At 35.6% G+C, this 16,667-nt stretch overlaps 1 protein-coding gene across 1 annotated transcript in view; it reads right to left on the bottom strand.

Annotated features, from left to right (window-relative positions):
* LOC129232460 (A disintegrin and metalloproteinase with thrombospondin motifs 16-like) overlaps window positions 1-16,667 on the bottom strand; it is a 135,119-nt gene that overhangs the window by 35,261 nt on the left and 83,191 nt on the right. Inside the window, exons 11-15 of the mRNA XM_054866605.1 lie at window positions 14,204-14,385; window positions 9,705-9,771; window positions 7,705-7,825; window positions 5,075-5,211; window positions 1,826-1,883 (exon numbers count right to left, since the gene is read on the bottom strand). Coding sequence (XP_054722580.1) covers window positions 1,826-1,883; window positions 5,075-5,211; window positions 7,705-7,825; window positions 9,705-9,771; window positions 14,204-14,385 — 565 coding nt within the window. The remainder of the gene's footprint in view (window positions 1-1,825; window positions 1,884-5,074; window positions 5,212-7,704; window positions 7,826-9,704; window positions 9,772-14,203; window positions 14,386-16,667) is intronic.

The following is a 16,667-nucleotide window of genomic DNA, read 5'->3' as shown; positions in this document are numbered from 1 at the left end:
ATTTAGTTATTTTACGTTCTGTTTGTTCAATGGTTGGACAATTTTTCCAGTTTTTTGTTTCATTGTTACATACATTCATTGAGTATGGTGTTAACTGTTACATTTGATAGTATTTTGCTGTACAAAAACCTTTTAGCAATGTACTTCTTTTCTAATAGCATACATTTCAAATCAGCCAATTTCATTTGAACGTGTGAATCCAGAAGGTTCTTCAAAATCTTTCGTCTGTAACAACGTCAAAACATCTAGTTTTTGAAATCACGCAAATTGAAAATAAACATTCTGAAAAGAGAGAAAACTAATCGTAACGAGTAGATCGTTCTGTTAGAGCAAATAGGGGAGGGGGAAGGGAGGGTCCCAAAAGTCAATTATTATAAGTGTTGCAGCTGAATGCATAGCTCGTTTAGCCTATATTTTCGTTCATATACTTGACCAAATGGTTTTCAGTCCAAAATAGTGAATTCAGACCAATTTTCAGTACCCCAGTGACAGCTGTACTATTTGTATTTAATGTTCGTTTTTTTTCTTTTTCTTTTCTCCCTTCAGAAAAGGACATTCGCTATTCTCTTCAATTTCATTGAACTATTCAAAAAAGAAAAAATCATGATCTTTTTCTGTTATAAGATTTTGGAAGATAAGTTGTTACTATATAAACTCTTCCCAAAACTGGGGGCATTGCCCCCTTTGCCTCCCCCCCCCCATAAATCCACCCATGCTCTTCTGAATTGTTCAAAAACAAAAAAATAATGATTTTTTTTTAAATTTTTGGAAGATGTGTTGTAACTACATAAAGTCCTCCCAAAACTGGGGGGGCATTGCCCCCCTCCGCCCCCCCATAAATCCGCCCATCTAACAGCCATCACGTTACCAAGGAATATGGAATGGATGCACTAGTACTTTTCAGAGACAACTTAATTGACCAGTAATTATTATGAATTGAAACACTTATTGCTGATTTTTTATCTATATTCGCCGACTTAGTTTCTACAAGTCTGTAACATAAAACAGACCCTCAAAAAATGTTTTTATTCGAGAGAAGTGTTTATAGTTGCTCATACTCATGACCTGCCAATCTGCCAGTTAATAATATTAATTATCATATTTAATATTGATGCCAGCTGGGTCATCAGTTAAATTAAGCATCAATTTTACTTTAAAGCTATGCCTGGTACTTGGCATACATTCATTTTTCTTAACTTACACCGAAGACTAGATACTATTTTCCCCAAATGGAGTACAACAAAGACCTACCTTCTTGTGGTGTACCCTGGGTAACGCTTTAAACGACAAAATGGTTGATAGTTCTGTCCTGTCTAATCGACGTTCGTCTCTTCCGAACTCGCAGTGGCTTTATTTTGGCTACTAACAGGCCATGATTACCTAGACGATCATCTGCACAGAATTTGAATTTTTGCCCATCCTCTTTTCCCACTCTGTAATCTAGAATAACTGATGACTAGAATCCCTCTTCATTGCTGTAGTGCACATTCTTGGCTATAGTCTGAAACCGATCGTGACTTGATGACTTTGAACCCCCTTTTTGAATCAATTCACTTTGCATTTTCAATTGCACTCTGCCTAGCCATTAGAAAAAAAAATCCTCAAATTCGTAAAATAAAGCATTTAACTTTCTATCAACGCTTATTTAGATAACCACTTTTCCAGAAACTAGCCAAGATAAAATATTTTTAAATCGAGACATGAAATTAATGTGGTGACTTCTAAGGTCGAAATGATTCGTTAAGACCAGAAGGGCAGTAGGTATAGCAGTGATTGAAGTCAATGGATATTAATGTCAAAAATTTACCTAAGTAATTTTACTTACTTGCAGAACATCTCAGATCATTTGCGCTTTCCGTGCTGTAGCCGTTGCAATCAAAAGGCTGAAAATAATAAAATGACAGAATTAAAATAATGTAAGATTTTTAACCCTTGACAGGGGAGGTGCGGTCTCAAAGATCGCTCAAAAGTTCATCCCACCGCCCCCGATTTTATTTTCAGTCCTATTGAATGTTTTTTCCCAATAGCTTTCTGTTTTGTGACCTTGTACACCTCCCTTGCTTTTCAGTGTTTTGGCAAGTACATCTGGTTTAAATTTCATTGTATTCTTTAGAAGCGGTCTGTGAGACCGCTCCTCCCCTTCAGTGTTACTACTTTCGGCAGTAGTAGACATGGCTCTTATAATGTTAGAATGGCGGAAATAGGATCATTTATCTTATACGCTTTATGCGGAAGAAATGCAAAATATTCTAGATAAGGTTGAGAATTGCATGAAATGTTTGCAAAAGTTACGCAATGATGTTTTAAGGACAATAAAGGCTGAATTATTCATGGAAATACGACGTGAAATACTAATAGTTAAAGGGCTGTCAAAATTTTCTTGCAATGAGATATAATCAAATTTTTTGGTATTAAAATGTCCTGTATATATTAAACAACTAAAATAATATCATTAATTGATGACTGATTTATTTTTATTATGAATAATAAATTATTTACTGCAGCATATGATTTCTCTCGAAAAATCTTTAGGCATTTGTTAAATTTCCTCGGAAAAGGTATATTTCAGTTCAAAATTCAAAAATATTTTTTCCCCATGCTAACAAAAGTGCAAAGAATATTTAAGGGAATTTTTAAGGAAGAGGGCAAGGGGAATATTTAAGCGAATTTACAGGAATGTATCTTAATTACAAGATTTTTAAAAAAAATGAAAGTAGAGCGGTCTTTAAGACCTTACGTCCCCTGTTACGTCCTACTTTCCACCTCCCCTGTGACGGGTTAAAAAGCCTTAACTGGCATTGTTCATTTAAAACCTTGCTGAGTAAAATGCAGATTTCTTAATGTTCAAGAAATGAAAAACACCCAAGGGACTCTAGATTAAGAATGTGAATCGAGAAAGATGTATCTGTTCAGTACACGCGCAGAAATAGAGGACAGGCTTCATATTTTCGAACTTATTTTGCTGTCGAAGTTTTTAATAATAGGAATAGCCACACAAGAGAAGTCATAATTGCCCCATTGGGTGGGGGGGCGGGGGTAAAGGGGGGCAAAGGATAGTTTTCACTAGAAAACCTTGAAACGGAACGTTTATTGCTATTAAGCTTTTGTTCCTAGGCGCAAACACGCCGATCGTCGGCGTCGCTCCTTGCCGAGGCGAAAACTTGATTCTTCCGCGCATGCGCGACCGAGCTAAATCCGCGTCGTGAATGACCAAGCCAGAATCCACTTAACTTTGATTTCAACGTCACGACGAGGAGCGACGTCGAAGGTCGGCGATTTGCTTTTAGGAAACAAGGGCTTCAATAACAACTAGAAAGCCGCCCGTCAAGGTATGACGGGTGAAAATTCCTTCTACTCTTCTACATTTTAAGGAAGCAATTGCTTGTTGAATGGTATTTTGATACTTGAAATTTAAACCCTAGTTCCAGTGGATGAAGACTAAACTCCAGTAGGTAGCGTTAATTTTCAACCACTTTTTTAAAATCTTCATTCCCCTAAAATGACTGTCTTACCAGTAAAACAGTTAAGTTACCTGATCCAGTTCTGCCTCGTCAAAATAAAGCATTTCCCTGCATGTCGTACATTCCCAAAATATATATTAACAAATGATCATTCCATAGCGCGAGTTTCATTGTTAATGACGTCAGCGTTACTCGATCATTCGCTATTATATATATGAGGATATCTGAATTTTTGGAATTTAAAAAAAATCCACAGAGGTCGAAATTTAACTTTTTAGTTTTGAAATTGCTTTTTTCTTCAAGTTGAAGGGGAAATTTTTTGTCTATTTTTTTCTTTTATTTGAGCCTGACTGTTGAACATGCGTCATTTGATGCAACTTTTATTTTCGAGGTAGCCGAGAAAGTCGGGTAACGCAGCTATTACAATATAAAAAAATAAAATAATAGTTTAAAAAACTAAAAAAAACACGCTTTCGTAGCAAAATGAACTAAAATGTGAAAAATAATTTTTGGATGATAGTAGTGGACCAATCAATTCATTTTAATGTAATACAAAAAAGCGTGGGGTGCTGTCTATTTATATTTTTGCTTGGACAACAGATGGAAGAAATTCAAGACAACTGATAAGAAGCCCCCCCCCCCCACGCTTTTTTGTATTACATTAAAATTAAGTGATTGGTCAACTACTATCATCCAAAGATTATTTTTCACTTTTTAATTCATTTTGCTACGAAAGCGTGTTTTTTTAGTTTTTTAAACTATTATTTTATTTTTCTGTTTTTAGTCTTATGTTGGAGAATGATCAGGCGACGAAATTATTTATAAAACGAGTGCGAGGTAATATCTTAAAGTTAAGACAAGGGCACTCTGATGGGAAGCTACTGTGAGTCATTGATGTATGTTTGCGGAAATCATATTTATATTTGAAAATTTGAGATGCATTTAAATAAAAGTTTTGTTCAACAATGGTCTGATCAGCAATTGAAGGCTCACCTAAATTTTGGCATGAAATTAGCTTAAAACAATTATATTTCATGTTCTAATTACCTTGGAACATTGGAACAAATTTTGTCTGATGCAGAAAAATTAAAGGTTTTTGTAGATATTTTTAAATAATTTTTGCGAGCATTTTTTAATGTATTTTTTAAAAATTTTCCTTTTTCACATTGTTGGATTTATGCCAAAATATTGATTAAAATTGGAGGAAACTAACAATTAAAAGAGTTAATTAATTAATTTAATTATAGAATATTGTATTGTCATCGTGTCTGAGGTCGCGTGCCAAATCTCAAAAGAATCCGATCGCAGGAAGTGGGCGAAATTTGAGCTGCAAGATTCCGTTACAAGATACATACATACATACATACATACATACATACATACATACATACATACAGGTGAAGCTAATAAAAGCGTGTTAAAAAATCAACAATGACGTAGAAGTTTACCAATAATCGCCAACAATATTAAGCAGTAAAAATTTCAGAAAAACATGCCTTAGAGATGAAGAAGCTCTAATCTTACTAATTATTGTATTCTTTGGTTAAAAGTTACTTGCATTGTTTTCATTTTCATTATGCCCTCAGTGAAAATTTTCGACATTGAAGACTTACTTGGCATTCTCCTTTGACGCAGTACATGTTATGATTTCCATGGCCTCTCCAGCAAGGAGTTCCATCCGGTATTGTCCAACCCTGAGTCATATATCCTCCACCACGTTTGTGGCACCACACATAGCATGAATGGGAATCTAGAAGAATGGGAAAATTTAATACAGTAGAAGACCGTTATAACGCCAACCTATATAACGCAATTCTCTATAAAACGGTACAACTTTTCAGAAGTAAACAATAGGTTTTGAAGTTTAAAAAATCCCTCTGTTTTACTTTGCAAGCATTAAAATTGTAAGGCTAATCAAATTTTGAAACAGTTTCTCATCTTTCCATTCTAATTCAAAGCTTTTAAGAGAAAATTAGTACTTACAGTAAATAGAAAATACCAAATGGCTCTTGAAAATGCAGTTGTTATGCAAACCATGAAGCTAGCAGAAGTGCAGGATAATGCACTTTCTTTTGATTGTGAAACATATTTATTTCTGAACAACTAATTGTAATATTGGTGCTTTAATACTCATTGCAGATAAAACTCATTCTGAATTGCTAATATATATATTCTGAATATTAGTTTCAAAGTTTGTGAAATGATCTTATGTAACGCAAAAACCTGTATAACGCAAAAGCTCTGGTCCCAAGGTGTGCGTTATAACGGTCTTCTACTGTACAGCACACCTATGATTTATCAGTGGCAAGTTACCTCCTCTGAGCCAGGGGTTATAATTTTTTTTTTGCATTATGAAATTTTACTACAACCGGCAAATTTTAAGGCATATTTTAACGACCCTTGCTGTTTACAGGCAACAAAATGCCGAAATCAATCAGCCTAGTTTCAGTGTACCGACAGTCCGGTTATACCACCCACAGACTGAAGTTTCGTCCTTGTTTGGACTCATCAGTCTGGAATCGGGAATAACCGAGCTGGAAGCAGGGGAGGACTGGGTCCCACAAAAGGGCGCCTTGGTCTCTAAAGGGCGCAAAAAAGGAGGTGCAAAAAAAAAGTGCAAAATAAAGGTGCTAAAAATAAAAACTAATAAATAAATAAATAAGTAAATGCATAAATAAATAAATAAATAAATGAAGAGGGAGAAAAAAAAGGATTGTACACTGGTGTACGAGCTTAAAGAAAAGAAAAAAAAAAACGATGTGAAATCGTACAATTTTGTGAGCGCAAATAAATAAATAAATAAATAAATAATAATAAATAAATAAGTAAATAAATAAATAAAATAAAATAAGGTGTTCAGACTTGAGGGTGCATGGGCGTGCTCATCGGCTCATTGGTCCAAGTGCCGGCGGGCCGCATATAAACAAAGGTTACTCAGCTAGGGACCTTGTAACAGTTCTGGGATTCCTGATTGGACAACCGACGCAAATGCGTGTCAGCCGTGTGTTTTTTTTTTTTTTCAATCATCCAACGCAAATGAAATAATTTCCCTCCTCAGAAGTTCTGAATTTACGTTTGAATGTTTTTAATTCCCCTTGCCTCAGAATAATGTCTAAAAGATCTTGTTTCGAGTCAAACAATAACTAGAGCATGCAAAACAAGCTATATAAACGAGATGAATGACGTTTCTACTTGGTAACCAATAACCAGTCTCCAAATTTGGGCATGGTCTCCATCAGAGTAAAGTTTGTTCATATGCCGGCGGGGCAGTCTGCCCCAGGCTGGAAGCAGATGTCATTAAATTGAAGCTAGAGTGCCAACAAACTGGTATATAAAGAAAATTTGTCACTCCAGCGAGAGTCCACAGACATGTGAGTTTCAACTCGAAAATGAAGGCAAAGCTTGGTTCTTAAGCTGTATTGATTTTTGAGCTTCTACCGGTTTGGAAAAGCACATGCTACTGGGATGGGAATGTAGGGCAGTGTGAAGGCCAGTCGAAGATCTTCCGTGTTCGTTAATGGTGAATGGGGCACAGGAGTGCCCCCCCCCCCAAGTTCAATGGCGCAATCTCCCCCCCCCCCCCATTTTCTCAACCCTGTTTTTTTAATTTTTCGCTCTCTTTTTTAAATTAATTTATTTTTTAAAAATATTATTTATTTATATTCATTTACTTTTAATTATTATTATTATTATTATTATTTTGTTAGAAAAGCTCTGTGCTAAGTCAATGACATGCACGCACACACACATATACACACAAACTGAACAAATAAATGAAATAAAATATAAATGGAATAAAATAAAATAAGTATTTTAAATTAAAAATAAATTAATAAATAAGTTCAAATAAAAAAATTTGAAAATTCCCCCCCAAAAAAACTTAAATGGTGTAACTTGCGCCATATTCCCCCCCCCCCCTGTGAGCACCCCTGATGGGGCACGTTAAATATGTTGTGGTCACAAATTCCTCCAAGTGAGTTCATACCTTGGGGAGCTCTGGTCAACCTCGCTTTTTTCCGGTATGCCGAATAATGCGAGGTAATATGATATACAGTTACCTTGAAGTTTTAAGAGTGATAAACATCGGCAGAACACCATACATATCGTGACACAGGTGAAGTCACATATTTTCACAGATGTTTTTCGAGAAAACATCTCTGAATCCACAAAACTTATAACTAAAAGTTTTCTAAATCGATTTCAAGAAACATTAAAAATTTCACATAGAGTCAGGATTACATACTTTCTTGACTCGGAAATTGAGTCCCGGTGCTTTCCAGTGTATTGTCACGTGATGATGCTTGCCGACAGGTGTCGCTGATGAACTCATCCAGGATCAACTTTCTGGTCGATAAAGTGCAAATCTAAGGATAGTAACAAAACAAAAATTAACTTTTTGACAAGCTCAACACATGCAAGATAACGTTTATGAAACGTCAATAACTTCGAATATATACCAGGGGTGGCCACTGGGGAAGGGGCAAAATGGGGGATTTTAAAACTTTTTAAATGAATTTATTTAAAGTTATTTATTGACTTTTTTTTAATTTAAACTATTTTATTTTATTCTGTTTGCATTTTATTTCATTATTTTTTTTAGTTTGTGTGTGTGTGTTTCATTGGCGTAACACAGAACTTTTCTAATAAAATAAAAATAATAAATAAAAATAAATAAAGGCAAGAATAAAGATATTTAAAAAAAAAATAAATAATATTAAAAAAAAGTATTTAAAAAAAAGTTGATAATAGAAAAAGAGAGCTAAAAAAAAGGGAGGGAATTGTGTTGAAATTTTTTGCGCGGGGGGGGGGGGGATTGCGCCCTTGAACTTGGGGGGGGGAGGGGATGGGCACCCCTGCATGATACCGTATAGCTACTCTGTGGTTGATGGGAAATTTACGTTTAGGAAGTTTTGTGTAATGTTTCCCAAATTCATTGCGGATTTTACGCTGTGCAATATGTTACGAGTAACATGCTGCAATAGAAACATTGCGCTTTTTTTTTTTTTAAACAGATAGGGTAACACCCCCAGTAATTGGCAGGTCACCAGTGATTGACACTTACAACATGAATGTCCTAAAATAAGATTCATATCCAGTCTTTTAAAAGTAGAAGGCTATATATCAACTGAATGTACATTTACTTTAAAGATTATAATTTCAATTCATGTTACTAAATGGTAGCAGTGTATAGGAATGAGAAACAATTGTGGCTTGTGTCGAATCAGCCATTTTTGTTGCAAAAGCTTCTTCTCTGGCTTAAGGGAAGCATGCACATTAATCCATTAAAATCTGACTTAAAATTTATATTAAATTTTGGTTGTCGAAAGTTTTGTTTAGTTGAAAGATGTTACTTTGAGTGGGTAGAAGTAAATTTTTGTCTATTTTTGGATTTTTGAAGAAATGATGGATGCCATTTAGTGGTGCTTCAGGTTTTCTAGTCCCCAGTAATTGGCACGTATGGTCCCTAATTTGTTGTGCAATGTGTCACTAATTTGATTTCTGATACTTTTGCAGCAAAAACATTATATGGGTTCCACTATTGATTTGAATCTTTCAGAATCTACTGTTAAATTAAAAATAAAAAAAAATGATAAAAAACAAATATGTTTGGCCATCGCAGTTAGATATTGCGACTGTAGAGAACTGTTCCATTTTTTGTGGTCCTTTTGAATCATCGGTTTAATGTTCCTTTTTATGTGAAAACAGCTGCAAATCTTAAAATCAAAACTGCATGTCGACTGATGAAACAGCAATAATCTCGATATTCTTTTCATGTAACATTCTATATTTTTCTTTCTCTAAAATACGTTTTCAACGTCAAGATGTGTAATTTAACATTAATTTATGTAAAATTACCTACTTTAAATTAACATTAATTATGTTTCTTAAGATGATGAAATTTATCTGTAATCTAAAAGTGAAAAATAAAGTGATTTTCCAGTTCTATTAACATGTGCCAATCACTGGATCACAAGGTGTCATACACTGGAGTATCAAGTGTCAATTACTGGTGATTTTGGTATCTTTTTATGCATATATTTTTATAAAAAATATCTATTCAAATATTTTTGCTTTTAGTGAACTGAATCTATGCACAGATGTGCATTCTTTAATACAAAAATATTTACAAGTAAATATTTGTTTTCTAAGAAATGAAAACAGAGGTAAGTTTAAGGACTAACTCTTAAAGTGGCAGTTACTGGGGTTGTTACCCTATACTGATAAATTCAAATATTTACTCACCCTTGTGGCATCACATGTCAGTACTCTTCTATCTTTCCCAGGGCAGAAACGTCCTCCATTCTGAGGCCTTGAAAAAACGAAAAGGAAGAAATGAAATTTTTAATCCTGTTATGATTTGTTTTCTAAATTTTCACTTTCGGGCACTACTTTTTGTTCCATTTCTTTGCAATGTATACATTTTCAGAAAGAGTATGTTGAATAAACTGAAGAACGACATCATCATATTATTAGTTGTTTGATAACCTAGTGTGAGTTCATTGAATTTAACGAGCTGATGTGTGCATCACATTACTTCCTTTTACTCCAATTTAATGTCATTTCCCCATTATTGGCAGTTTTAATGTGATTCAATTGTTTACTTTCTAAATATCACTAACAGTAGCCAAATTAAAAACCATTTTTTTTAAATCGCCAAATTTGTCGCCAAGTTGGCAACAAATCTTGGCGACCAAAAAACTGGCGATATATCGCCAAGTGTTCGACAAATTATAACACCACTTGAGCTTACATCAAAATTAACGATGATTTACCCACAAAAAGAGGCAAAAGACCTTCTTAGGAACAACCGAATGCAACCAAAAAGGAAGGTGCACAACTAGGCCCCACTAGGAGTCTATGTACCAAATTTCAACTTTCTAGGACATACCGTTTTTGAGTTATGCGAGATACATACGCACATAACGCACATACATACGCACATACGGACGTCACTAGAAAATTCGTTGTAATTAACTCGGGGGTCTTCAAAATGGATATTTCGGGTGTCTGTAGGTTCTTAGGCATATATCCACGTGTGGTCGGGTCAAAAAAAAAAAAAAAAACTCAATGGAAATTAAGGCTGATTTTTGAGTGAAATTTTTTTCGGGAATACAATACTTCCTTTTCTGTAAACGGAAGTAAAAATGAATGACGACATTGCTAAATAAGCAGTTATTATATAACCAAACGCGATTTCATTCAGTTTACAAATAAAGAATGACATCGGTTAGTAAGCAATTATGTAACCTTGTGCGATTCGATTGAATTAAAAAATGTGGAATGATATCGTTAAGTAAGCAGATAATATATCTAGGGTGCTCGGGCAAAAGAGTATAAGTCAAAAATACTGAATTTTAAGGGGAGCTGTTTTTCCACAGCTTTCCTTCTAGATTTCAGAAGTAGACCACTCCATCAGGTGTTTGTTTATTTTCACAATGTTTACTACACATTTACTATCTGAACCGCAATGAAAGATAAGGTCCATATAGTATAAATATGAAATAACCTGATTTTACTCAATTTTTGACTTATACTCTTTTTCCCGAGCACTCTAGTATAACCTAGTGCGAGTCCATTGAATAGAAAAAGAAAGAATGACATTGCCAAGTGGGCAGTAGGCAGTTATTACATCACTTAGTACGGGGGGGGGGGGAGGGGGAGTCTGCAGGGGCGGATGTGTTCGCCAAGAGGATCTTGTTGCACACATATCTTTGTACAAAGTTTTCAACTGCTTTTTTGTACCCAATTGAATGTTTCCTTTATACTGATTGTGAGAAAACATTGAGAAATTGCGTTCCTTCTTTTTACTTCCTTTTACAAAGTAAAGGAAGTATTGTATTCGCGAAAAAAAATTTCAACCAAATATCGGTCTTAATTTCCATTTTGCATGCTCCCAAATGAATATTAAGTAAAAAACTCATTAACATGTCACTTCACGCCACGTGTGTTTTACACCCGACCACACGTGGATATACGCCTAAGAACGTACAGACGCTCGAATTATCCATTTTGACGATCCCCGAAATAATTACAACGAGTTTTCTCGAGACGTCTGTATGTACGTATATATGTGCGTATGGCGCGGATGTATCTCGCATTACTCAAAAACGGTGTGTCTTTGACGATCCCCGAATTAATTACAACGAGTTTTCTCGACAGGTCCGTATGTATGTGAGAGTGTTGTGAAGGTTTATAACAACACCCTAATTTTGTATAAGAATTTGACTCCATTATTTTATAAAAATCGACAAAACTTTATTTACATCACATATACTTCAAGAAGTCGTCATTTTTATTTTCTCAAGACCAAAATTCGTGGAACACGATCTCGTGCGTCTTTTTCTCTTTTTTTAATTACGTGTTGCCATTCGGCAGTTTGTGTTAAATAGAAATAAAATAATTAAATTTAAGAATTAAAAGACATTAAAAATATGGATGAAAATATAATACTAGAGAATTATCATTACGTGGTAATAATTTTGACTGAGAAGGGCACTTCATATGTATACATGTGCGTATGCGCGGCATGTATCTCGCATTACTCAAAAACGGTGCATCCTAGCGATAAAGCAAATCGTGGTAAAAACTAAATGATTAGTTGAAATTTGGTACGTTGATTCCTTGTGGGGTCTAGTTGTGCACCTCCCTTTTTGGTTGCATTTGGATGTTTCAAAGGGGGTCTTTTACACCCTTTTTGGGGGAAATGATTGTTAATTTCAATGCAAGATCAAGTGGTGTTATAATTTGGCAAACACTTTCCAATGTATCGCCAAGCTTTTAGTCGCCAAGTTTTTTCACCAACTTGGCAACTAATTTGGTGTTTTTTTTTTTAATCTGGTTTTATTTTGGTCACTATTGGCAATATTTAGAGAATTTAGATTTAATTATTGAATCACATTAGAATGTCCAATATTGGGAAAATAAATCAGTATAAAACTTTTTTTTTTTTTTTTTGAGCAATCACGATTGCTTATTGCTTTCATTTGACCGTTTTGATGTGCTATCATTTTACTTTCCCGCCATCATCCTCCGCATCATCACCGTCGACCGACTCCTCACGATGCTGCTCCTATAACGAAAACCGTCTCCAGGTTGCATCCATATGCTACACACACGCGCATACATACACAACTGCACACACGCACACACACACACATACAAACACGTACACACACACACATACAAACACGTACACACACATACACAAATACATACACCACAAACACATACACACATGCACTTACACACATACACAAACACATACACACACAAACACATATACACACGCATACATACAGACACCTACACATACACACACAAACACATACACACATGCGCCTACACACATGCACAAACACATACACACACAAACACATACACACACAAACACATATACACACGCATACATACAGACACCTACACATACACACACGCATACATACAGACACCTACACATACACACACAAACACATACACAGAACTACCCACACATTCATGCCTGCACACAGACACAAACACACATGCCTACACACACATACACATACCCCCTACACATAAACACACATACCCCCACACACACATAAACACACATGCCTACATACACACACACACGTGATTGCGAAAAACATAATTTGAATTCAAAAGGTCAAAATTCAAATTAATTTTTTTTTTTTTTTTTTGCTTCGGTTCGCAACAAATTTGGCTTAAAATATTTAAAGTGCTTCTTTCCTTACTCCAAGTCACTATTATCATTAAAATGGCGTAAAAGGAAGTCACGTGATGAACACATGAGCTCGTTTTGTTCTATATTCATGTTTAAAATTCAGCGTGCTATTAACCGTTGATACTTCGAATCAGATATAGCCCGTGAAACTCGATAAAACTATAACCAAACGGAGGTACCGAAGGGCAGTTCTCAGCATGTATTAGATGTTTCAAAAGAATTACAGTAAAACCTCGTTAAGTCGTCACTCAAGGAACCAAAAATTTTTGACCACTTATGCGGAGTGACTACTTATGTGGAGTGGGAAATTAGGAAAGAAAAAAAAAAGCCTTACAAATATTCATGAATAGCAGTAGAATTCTGTGAGAAAAGCAATAGCTTATGTAATCAATGTCTATAAATTAGTGGAAATATTAAAAAGGGGGGAAAATACTAATGATAGTTACTTTGCTTCATTTCTCCTACTGATGCATTACTAAATAACAACAACTTATTTTAATGTACTAGTTACAGTACATTAATACCATCCTTCAATGTTGACTCATGAAGTTGTTGCTTACGGAAAATAACTATCTCTTCTAACATACATCAAGCTTTAAATTCTGTGTTTGTAGTTCCTTGAACGGATGTTAAATACTGGCTAACTTTCTCCAGGTATTAGATTTTATATGTCTTGCTGAAAGGAGTTTGATTCATACTCTTGGCACTCGGCAGAGTCACAGCAAGAAGTATGCTTTGAACGACCAGAACGGAGGATCGAGATTTCAAGGAAAAATGACTATCAAACAGCCTTTCAACCAAGTCCGACACTATTTTCTAAGATCCGATGAGGAAAAGGAATTTTAGAAAACAATTTTTGAGTGACTAGTTAACCGGGTAAAATTAAATTTGGTGACCAGTAAAGGAGGATCATTTTACATTACCGGGACCAAAGAAAAACGACCACTTAAAGGGAGTGACCACTTAACCGGTCGACTACTTATTGAGGTTTCACTGTAACTCCAAATACAGAACTTACCTAGGATTATCGCATCTTCTTGTGGACACCATGATTCCAACAGCAGGATTATTCCCCCTCGAGACACAGTCGGAGGTACAGGGGCTGTAGGTCGACCAAGCACCCCACCCACCATCCAGGGGCCCTCCTCTTAACGTTCCTGATAGGCGCTGCATGGGGGTACACAAGCCACCTTGACACCACTGCAAAAAGAACGAAAAGCGAGGATCTGTAATCTGAGTTGAGTTAAATTTTTGCCTAATTGATGCGAATTAAGTGATTAGTATATTGACTTGGATTTTAAAGTCATGACTTTTTGGTGCCAATTGATCGGCGATGATCAATTGACGATCTTTCGCGCTCTGAAAAGACGATTTATGTGAAATTAGTCTTAAAAATAATTTAACAAAAAACATTTAAAATAAATAAATTAAAAAAAAAAAAAAAAAGCTTGGAGGTTCAACCCACCGGGATCCGAAGTAATTTTGTGCCAAATTTCAATGCGTTATAGGTCCTATGGAGTCTCCCGGATGGACGTAAGACAGTCACAGGCACAATTTCACAACTTCTCTGGCAAAACTTTTTTTTCAATATTATATAAAGACTAGAAAGTCGCTGGTCAAGGTATGACCATAGACTAATAATAAGAGTAGACCGAGCTATGGCAACCCTTTTGCTGCTCATAAACCAAACCATGTGACTGGTGGATATCCTAGCAACAGTGGGCATTGATCGCAGCAGACGATCAACGCCAGTGCGAAATAAAATAAATAGAATTGATGGAACACGGAAGAATGATCTTTTATGGAGTCCAATTTGTAAATTTGTTATTCTAAGTTGTAAATATTTTGTTAATATAGTGAGTTTTTCGTTTAGATAGCATTGTGCATTTTCTTTAGTCAATTTCAATAACTCTCTAAGCAATTAAAGATGCAAGCGACCAAGAAAAATCAGCAAACGGTAAGATTTTTACCTACAGTTTCAATTTAAGATACCGATTAGTACATTTTTGCGTTAACGCAAAACGTTTACGCCATTTCGTTCACGCCAACGCTGACAGCTCCAAATGAAATAAAAGTTAGCGAAAACTGATCAAAAACTATTACTAATGTCAAAATAATGCATAACTAAAAGAAAAACAGTTCAATCTCTGCACCTGGAAGTTTTTTTTTAATGAAAACACATTGTCTTAAAATACATGTCGAGTGCCAAACTATAGATAATGCTGCCATCTAGCAACCATGCTGCCAATTCTTCGCCAAGCCCTTCCACTAGTCACATGATACATCTATGAACCAATTTTCTTTATCAGCAAGAATGAGAAAGCTCGGTCTACTCTTATTATTAGTCTATGGGTATGACGGGTGAAAATTTCATCTACATTTAAACGAAGCCATTGCCTGTTTAGGTGATATTTTGATAGTTGAAATTGTAACCTAACTCCAGTGGATGAGCCCTAAAATCCATTAGGTAGCGTTCATTGTTGAAAACATAAACTTTTGAACGATGCCATTGCCTGTTTAGGTGATATTTTGATAGTTGACATTGTAACCTAACCTAAAATCCAGTAGGTAGCGTTCATTGTTGACAACATAAACTTTTGAACGATGCCATTGCCTGTTTAGGTGATATTTTTATAGCTGACATTGTAACCTAACCTAAACTCCATTAGGTAGCGTTCATTGTTGACAACATAAACATTTGGACGATGCCATTATTGCCTGTTTAGGTGATATTTTGATAGTTGACATTGTAACCTAAACTAAACTCCATTAGGTAGCGTTCATTGTTGACAACATAAACATTTGGACGATGCCATTGCCTGTTTAGGTGATATTTTGATGGTTGAAATTGTAACCTAACTCCAGTGGATGAGCCCTAAACTCCAGTAGGTAGCGTTCATTATTGACAATTTCTTCGTTCCTTCATTCTCCTAAAGTGACAGTCTTACCGGTGAAACAGTTAAGTGACCGGATCTAATTCAGCCTAGTCAAAATAAAGTAGTTCCCTGCATGTCAAACATTACCAAAAAAATATTATCAAGGCCGTGGTAGCCTGATCAGTAAGGCATTGGACTCGGGACCGGAGGGTCTCGGGTTCGATCCTCACTGGTCGAAGACCCACCGTCGTCATTAATGGTGACTGGGCGACGTTAAATATGCTCGGGGTCTTAATGTCCTCCAAGTGAAACGATACCTCTGGGGATGCCAGACTAGGAAGTTATTCGGCTCCTGGCCTGGTTCTAAATTATCTCTCAAACTCTCCATAGATGGCACCACCATCTATTGTGTTGTCTTTGTACTGTCCCGGAAAAACAAAATCCTGGAAACATTGTGGATTAGTAGAGGTATAAGCTTCCTTAGTGGAATAGCAGAAACCTCAATCTGTGTGTGTGAAAGAAAGAAAGAAAGAATATTATCAAATTATCATTCCGTGGCGCGAGTTTCATTGTTGGTGATGCCAGGAGCGTTACTCGATCAGTAAA

This window comes from Uloborus diversus, unplaced genomic scaffold (genome assembly GCF_026930045.1).
Source record: "Uloborus diversus isolate 005 unplaced genomic scaffold, Udiv.v.3.1 scaffold_12, whole genome shotgun sequence".
Taxonomy (NCBI): Eukaryota; Metazoa; Arthropoda; class Arachnida; order Araneae; family Uloboridae; genus Uloborus; species Uloborus diversus.
Note: the sequence above shows the minus strand (reverse complement) of the source record. Positions and strands in the feature narration are given on the sequence as shown.